General features: G+C 33.3%; 1 protein-coding gene across 1 annotated transcript; it reads left to right on the forward strand.

Annotated features, from left to right (window-relative positions):
• The first annotated feature begins 673 nt into the window (after positions 1 to 673).
• Positions 674 to 8,413, forward strand: LOC148309191 (stress-associated endoplasmic reticulum protein 2). The gene is made up of 3 exons (XM_088260500.1): positions 674 to 740; positions 3,290 to 3,446; positions 6,446 to 8,413. The coding sequence occupies exons 2-3, from the start codon at positions 3,360 to 3,362 to the stop codon at positions 6,551 to 6,553; spliced, it is 195 nt and encodes a 64-aa protein (XP_088116626.1). The 5' UTR covers positions 674 to 740; positions 3,290 to 3,359; the 3' UTR covers positions 6,554 to 8,413.
• The last annotated feature ends 683 nt before the right edge of the window (positions 8,414 to 9,096 follow it).

Below are 9,096 nucleotides of genomic sequence, written 5' to 3' on the forward strand. Positions count from 1 at the left end.
TATATATATATATATATATATATATATATATATATATATATATATATATATATATATATATATATATATATATATATATATATATATATATATATATATATATATATATATATATATATATATATATATATATATATATATATATATATATATATATATATATATATATATATATATATATATATATATATATATATATATATATATATATATATATATATATATATATATATATAAATACATACATACAAACATACATGCATACATACATATATAAATCTTCTAACCCTTATCTGCACACCATTATGCATAGGGCACTGCATCGTATGGACACGGTGTTATCGTCAATTACACAAATCCGAGGTGATCAGTTTCACCTTCACGTCCAGTCTAGATTAATATGAAATAAATATTAGAGTAGAATAATCATTAATATTCATTTCAAAACTGCCGGGAATCAAATTTTGGGACTGCTATTCATCAGTATACTGCCATCTAGCGATTAAGACTTAAATAATATAAAGTACTTATTTACAAAAATCGTACATTTTGCGGATGCAGCAGTATGCTGATAATACAGTTTCTCTTTATCCAGTTGGCCAACTTGACATAAACATGACGCGTGTAAGTTTTTGCGCCTGCGTAGTATATTTTACAATTTCCTAACGTGTTTACTTTTATACGTGTCATTTTCGCTTTCGGGTGACGGGTCGTGGGCTCCGCTCTATTTTCTAAAAAAAGTAAGTACAAAACCTAAAAATTATCAAATCCAATCAGTTTCCCTAACTTCTAACTCGACACTTAATTCAATCAAAACGATTTGAAATTAAAAAATAATATCTTTTTGTAAAATCTTCGTGTGATTAATATTCAATATGTTCCAGCCCGCTTCGGGTTTTCCGGCTTTTTTCCTGTATTAACCCATTTTAAAAATGTTATATTCTCGTTTTTGTATTGCTCAATTAGCGTAGCACCTCGTCAATATAATTTTTAAAGCTTTTATCGTCATTTTTCATGCAATAATGAGAGGAATTTAAAAAATCTCGACTCGAGATAATGACAGATCTTTGACTTCAATCTCCGCGACACGATAATGCTTTAGCTTTCTAATTTAATAATTCATGGTGGATTTTTAAATAAAACGACGTAAAAATGTGATTATTGAATCGTTTTTAATCGCGTAGAAATCATTTTGCGTCTTAATATTGAAAAGGCATTGAATTTTTGCACGATGATTTTGATGTGGCAACTGAATAAATATTATTTTTGTATGTTTTTATTCTTGTATTTTATTGACCTTTGCATACTGATTTTTCAAGTGATTCTTTTATTTTATTAGAATTCTGAGATAGAGGGTGTATTCTTTTTCTCCGTCTGTTTTCTGTGCCTGCTGGATCGTAGGGAAAGGCCGCAGATAGTGCTAGATTATCTTGATAGTGAATTACGTGTGGGGAAGGTGATCATTCCTAGGCTTGAGGAGCTAGTCCAGGGCAAAAATGATGGTTAGTTATTTAGCTAGATAGATATCTCAACATAGATGATGAAGAAAGTCTTTGCATGTACACCCATATATTTGTAAATGGCCAGAATTCCATATTATTCTTCATCTATGTTGAGAGTACAGTAAAAAATCTTGATATGTATATAACCCTTATCCGCACCCCAATGATGCATAGGGCACTGTGTCATATAAACGCAGTGTTATCTTGATCGTTTACACATGAAGGAAAGGTGATCAGGCCTCCGCTTCAGGTACCAGTCCATGGTAGTACTAGATGATCCCTCCTGTTCCCAACACAGATTCAAACAAAAACATATTTAATTAGCTAGAAGAAACAAATATCCACTAAATGATCTATAAACCTTGTACATAATAAGCAAGGTAAATAATAAATGCAATTCCCATCTAAAAAAAAAAAAAGTCCATGGTAGTATTGAATAAATATTACAGTGAATAAATCACTTATATTTATTTTACCCCCCTTGGGAATCGAACCCGAGACTTTCAGAACGGTAGCCGAGCGTGCTGGCCATTACACTACGGAGGCGTATTAGAGGCATATTACTATATGTATAATCCTCAAGTAAAGCAAAAATCCAGAATGAACTAAAATTACGACACATTCAGAACATTGTGAGCTACATGCATATGTGCACATTCTTCTTCACTTCAAACCATTATCCGCACCAGATGGTGCATTGGGCCTACATCAATGAAAAATGTTATATGATATTTAGGCAGACTGCACATATAAATTACACATAAAATAGTGTCGGGTTGTGGTCTTTTGGTTAGGTTAGGTTAGGTTAGGTCACATATAAATTACACATAAAATAGTGTCGGGTTGTGGTCTTTTGGTTAGGTTAGGTCACATATAAATTACACATAAAATAGTGTCGGGTTGTGGTCTTTTGGTTAGGTTAGGTTAGGTTAGGTCACATATAAATTACACATAAAATAGTGTCGGGTTGTGGTCTTTTGGTTAGGTTAGGTCACATATAAATTACACATAAAATAGTGTCGGGTTGTGGTCTTTTGGTTAGGTTAGGTTAGGTTAGGTCACATATAAATTACACATAAAATAGTGTCGGGTTGTGGTCTTTTGGTTAGGTTATAGGTCACATATAAATTACACATAAAATAGTGTCGGGTTGTGGTCTTTTGGTTAGGTTAGGTTAGGTTAGGTCACATATAAATTACACATAAAATAGTGTCGGGTTGTGGTCTTTTGGTTAGGTTAGGTCACATATAAATTACACATAAAATAGTGTCGGGTTGTGGTCTTTTAGTTAGGTTAGGTTAGGTTAGGTCACATATAAATTACACATAAAATAGTGTCGGGTTGTGGTCTTTTGGTTAGGTTAGGTTAGGTTAGGTCACATATAAATTACACATAAAATAGTGTCGGGTTGTGGTCTTTTGGTTAGGTTAGGTCACATATAAATTACACATAAAATAGTGTCGGGTTGTGGTCTTTTAGTTAGGTTAGGTTAGGTTAGGTCACATATAAATTACACATAAAATAGTGTCGGGTTGTGGTCTTTTGGTTAGGTTAGGTTAGGTTAGGTCACATATAAATTACACATAAAATAGTGTCGGGTTGTGGTCTTTTGGTTAGTGTCGCGGACTCTTGGTCAGAGTTTCCCGGTTCGAACCCACTCTACCACAATTTGACACCTATTTCTAATAATGAGCCGCTTAGGCTCACAGAAATAGTATGAAATTGAAGTATGTTTGTAAATAATAAAAACACAAATATATATATTATTTTTAAATTATTTTTTTCAGTACAGTTACCAGGGCTGTAGCAAGTCCCCTTACCAAGTAACCGAGAGAACATCACCCACGCGTAGACAAAATGGCCCCCAAGCAAAGGATGCGTATCGCCAACGAAATCGCAAGCAAAAACATCACAAACCGAGGAAATGTACCCAAATCAACCAAAGTAAGTCTACTTTAAAATTACTGCCGGTACGTGGAATATTGTGGATGAGTATCAACTAGACAAAAATATTGAAATCTTCTAGTACACAACCATGATACACATATCGCTCACTCCTTTCAAGAACGTCATAAATCAAAAATCGTAAATTTTCAGTTGTGCATTTTTTCGGAATGCCCAGAAAATGTACTATATCCCAGCAAAAGCGGCATATTTTTAACTAAATATTTACCCGCTACAGGGCAGAAAGTGTTGTTTTTGCATTTTGATGAAAAGGTATTGTTTAATTATTTTTTTAACTATACCAAATATTTTTCAAATGGAGGAAAAACCTTCAGGTTTTATCTCAAAAGATCTGTTGCACAGTAAAAAGTTCAATAAGTGGCTTGATATTTATTTTTAATACATCGCATTATATTTTTAAACATGAAAAACGTTCTCCTGAAAAATCAAGTTTTTTTATTTATGACGTTCTTGAAAGGAGTGAGCGATACACACACTGCAAAGGTTTGATAGTCCCAAGAATCCCAACACTACATTATATCGTTTCAAACATCTTTTATTTGTTGCCGACGGATGTTAGAGGTCAAAATAAAATATGGAACAAATGCAATAAAGGAATGGGTTAACAGGAGTTAATTATATTCTTAATTTTTATCTCTTTTTGTGTGTACATGTTAAAATGGTTAAAAAAAATATTATTATTTTTTGACATCTCATCAAAGATGAAGAAGAATATGGAAGTCTGGGCATTTACGGGGCTGACGACCGTCATAGGCTGGTTTAAGTGATCACTTTACACATGTGTAACATTCACCAATTCTACCCATTATTGACAACCACACTACTCAAATTCTTGGAGGTTCTATATATATGAACCAATTTAGAAACCTTGTTCTTGAATCACTAGAACTTCACTAGAGACATCTATTGGTGAGATGTAAAGAAGCTTTTTATCAAGCAGAAACTCTTATATTAGTATGTGAGATCCGAATCCTGGATTATAATCACACACATGAGAAACGCCAGAAAATACCATTTTCATTTTTATATTCAAAAAGAACTCCACCGACAAGACACAATAAAAAATATATTCAAAAAGAACTCCACCGACAAGACACACAAAGTGGCTTGGTGGCTCTGCAATTTTAAAAAAAAGTTTAAAATTGTGATTTAAATAAATGTACACAATTTGTGTTAATAAAAAAGAAAATTATAATTAATGTTGCCATTTTTTAACAGTTTTAGTGCTGAGATCTTTTCTTAGCTTCTTCTGTGCGTATCATGTCAGGTCCCCCTGTCGACTGTCATTTGAGAGTAATTGTCTGGAGTGCGGTGAAGTTGTGACAGAGAAACGATCGATGCAATCTTTTTTTGTTTTAAATGAATTTGGGGTAGAAGAAATAAACGACACTTCGGGAAAACGATTATTCGAGGAACGATTGTGTGTTGACCCCTGATTTTTTTTACTATTTATTGAATTCCGTCGCTGCAAATGAAAAACTTTATATTATATATATATATATATAATATAAAGTTATTCATTTATTTCATCTATATATATATATATATATATATATATATATATATATATATATATGTAATAAAATACCTAGGTACCTACCTATACATTTTATGAAGTACTTACAAATAGTACCTACATAAAACAGTTCTACCACCAGATGTCGCATGCGTCGCACTGAATAAAACAAAAGACATCAGATAGAAAAAATATAATATTGTTAACTGTCAGAATCAGATAGATAGAAAATTATTGTAAAGATTAATTAAGAATAAACTTTTATTGTCGTTTCTTTAATTACAAAGCAACACATTGTTTATTTTATTATAACACACCCACTTTACATATGTTTACACCCAATTTACAAATGAAAATTATTACCACGTTATATTATATACTATAACTTATATCGCTCACTCCTTTCAAGAACGTCATAAATCAAAAATCGTTCATTTTCAGTTGTGCATGTTTTCGGAATGTCCAGAAAATGTACTATATCCCAGCATAACAGGCATATTTTTAACTTAATATTTACCCGCTACAGGGCAGAAAGTGTTGTTTTTGCATTTTGTAGAAAAGGTCTTGTTTAATTATTTTTAAAAAAAAAACTAAATATTTTTCAAATGGAGAAAAAAACCTTCTGGTTTTACCTATAAAAATCTGTTGCACAGTAAAAAGTTCAATAAGTGGCTTGATATTTATTTTTAATACATTTCTTAAACTTTAAAATCGATCTCCTGAAAAATCAAGTATTTTGATTTATGACGTTCTTGAAAGGAGTGAGCGATATGTATTACGGAGAAATACAAAAATTCTGAGCCTGTATCTACTAAGGTGGGGACTGTCCGGAGTCATTGCGTCGTAACGTGTTACGTTACGATGCGAGCATTCGTATAGTCAGTACAGCGTCCCGAGTGCTCCATCCGATGCTCGCCGCAAATGTTACGTTACAACGAAATGCTCCGGTCACTCCCCACCTTTATATTTTATATTGATATTCTCATTTTTAATGTCGAGTTTTAGTGAATACATCGCTCACTTCTTTCAACAACATCATATATCAAAAAACTTGATTTTTCAGGAGATCGTTTTTTAAGTTTAAAAATACAATAAAATGTATTAAAAATAAATATCAAGCCACTTATTGAACTTTTTACTGTGCAACAGATCTTTTTAGGTAAAACCTGAAGGTTTTTACTCCATTTGAAAAATATTTACTGTATTAAAAAAAAAAAATTAAATAATACCTTTTCTTCAAAATGCAAAAACAACACTTTCTGCCCTATAGCGGGTAAATATTAAGTTAAAAATATGCCGCTTCTGCTGGGATATAGTACATTTTCTGGGCATTTCTAAAACATGCCCAACTTAAAATTGTGGATTTTTGATATATGACGTTGTTGAAAGGAGTGAGCGACATATCACCGGGAGGGGAAGGTTAAATGACCTTTTTTAATGTTATTTTGATTTTTTTTTTCAGCAAAAGGACGAGCAGTACCCCGTCGGCCCGTGGCTGCTGGCGCTCTTCATCTTTGTAGTATGCGGTTCCGCCGTTTTCCAAATCATCCAGTCCATTAGATTGGCGTAAGGGGGCGGGATCTGCAATGCCGACCGTCACACACTCCCCACAACACGAGAAACACCGCCCTGCCCTATGGACCACTTCTCTCGATCTTCTTTCAATTTTATAACGCACCTAAGTGGTCATCTTTTTTTTTGTTTTGAATATTGAAAGCATCAACTTTCATGGATCATATTGATATACTATTTTGAGAAATAAAAATACTGTTTTTTGATCCACTCACATTTTTATTAACCGACTAGTTTCAGCAACAACTTGTTGCCCTCTTCAGGGTTTTTTTTTTATGACTCCAATAAACAAACATAAATAAGTCAATAAATAAACCCTGAAGTGGGCAACAGGTTGTTGCCAAAACTAGTTGGTTGTTGATAAAAATGTGAGTGGATCAAAAAACGAAGTCTTTTTATTTCTCAAAATAATTTTTACTTTTATTTTTTTGCTGTCGTGTTTTTAACAAGTGCAATACGTTTTCAAAACATCTTTGCTTTAAAAAAATAATAAATATCTTTCTATTTTTTTTTGTCGTGTTTGTGGCATTTTCAAACCATCTTTTTTTTCTTTTGAAAAAATCCTCACATTTTATTGCTTTGTGAACATGATGACACGTAAACAAATATGATAAGGTTTTGTGTCCTTTTTTTAGAATCGTGCGTAATTTACGCAATTTTGTACAAGCGTGCAACCCCGAGTGGCCTAGCTAACGCCTTAATCAATTCAACAGTAATGTTCTTTTATTGATTGATACGGGAGTCACTTTGTGGTGATATCTATCCATTTCTAATTTAAATTTTCCTTGGTAAATTGCTCTATTTTAAAAAAATCTATTGTGACACATATTTTGGTGCATTCTGCATCATTTTGGTGTTTGAAAATGATGCGGAATGCATGGAAACACGTGTCACAATAGATTTTAAGAAATCGTGGTATTTGTTTAGTCAAATTTAAATTAAAAAAGTCTTTATCTGTATAGCATCACTCGTAGAGTCTGAAGTGCCGGACTGATCACCTTGCCTTCATATAATTGATAATCTAGTTAACACCGTGTTGATCAGAAGTGGTGCCCTATGCACCATTCAGTGCAATGGGGTCATAAAATGTGTTTTACACCTTTTCCGAGTATTTTTTGTACCAATTCTCTAACAGCTAGTTTTCCACTGCTAACATGACAATATACTACGGCTGGTTTTAAATCAAATTAAATCAAAGAAATATTATTAGTTTGGATATTTTTTACGACTTATCTGTGTTGTTTGAGGGTCAAAATTATACAATTATCTCTTTTAATTGACATTGTGACCTTTTCAATTACGCGTGTTCAATGTTATATCACCTTGCGTGTTTTTATCAGTTTCCAACATGTCGTCGTTTCTGTTAATAGTTTTTTTTTGTTACTTTTCGTTCAACAGTTTTCGTACTACGTGTGTGTGATGTTGGTTGTTTTTTCTGCCCTCAAATCGAGGTGTTTGTGGACTGTTAACATCTATTTCGACGCGCAAAATTCGGTTGTTTTGCGTTGACTTTTTTCGTCCCAGAATGATATTGGTTGTTTAAATAACGTGCAAATATTCCAAATTTCTATATAATTTAACGGCAATTTGACTTCCTCCGGAATTCTATCGTTCGAATGGCTATTTTTACATTATCGAGGGGTCAATTCAACAGTTGCCAATTTGTTTCATATTTTATTTTTGTTTATATATATAAATATTCTTCATTTATTAATGTAATCAAATTGTTTTTCACGGTTTATATATTACGTTGGAATGCGGCTTAAGCTACATTGAGGAATTGTAATTTCTGGGTTTATATATATGTATAAACAATGTCTAATATATATGTGATGAAATAAATTTACAATTTTATGAAGTTCGTTTCTTTTTATTTTATTTTTCCCAAATATTTTTGTCCGCCTTCGTAGTGTAATGGTCAGCACGCTCGGCTGCCGTTCTGGAGGTCCCGAGTTCGATTCCCAAGGGGGGTAAAATAAATATAAGTGATTTTTTCACTAATATTTATTCAATATTGTTACCCTGGACTGGGACCTGAAGCGGAGGGCTGATCACCTTTCCTTCATGTGTAAATGATGAAGATAACACTGCGTTTTTATGACGCAGTGCCCTATGCATCATTGGGGTGCGGATAAGGGTTTTATTATTAAATATTTTTGTGCAAAGCGGACGTGAATATAGCTTTAAGAATAGGTGTCTGCGTAGAATTTTATGAATGAAGAGATAAGACGTAGGACGCAGCAAATCTTGGTCATAACTGTCGTCAAGAAAAGGCGATTCAGTTGGCTTGGCCATGTACTCCGCATGCCTCCCGAGAGCCGCCATCAAGCTTGCCTCTTTTACAGGGCATCAGCATCAGGGCCTTCTTATTGTAGACTTTGCGGCCTGTTTTATGAGGGATAAGCCTCCTGCGATGTCGATTCCCAGCTATCGACCCATCTCTTTGGTGGTCTGCGCGGGAGTTGACCGTACAGTGCGATATGGGAGAGTCTGGATGGTTCCATTCTCCTCACATGCGCACACCATTGTCTCCTTCGTTGC

This window comes from Brachycentrus maculatus, unplaced genomic scaffold (assembly GCF_059751285.1).
Source record: "Brachycentrus maculatus isolate JH-2025_06_01 unplaced genomic scaffold, ASM5975128v1 h1tg000136l, whole genome shotgun sequence".
NCBI lineage: Eukaryota > Metazoa > Arthropoda > Insecta > Trichoptera > Brachycentridae > Brachycentrus > Brachycentrus maculatus.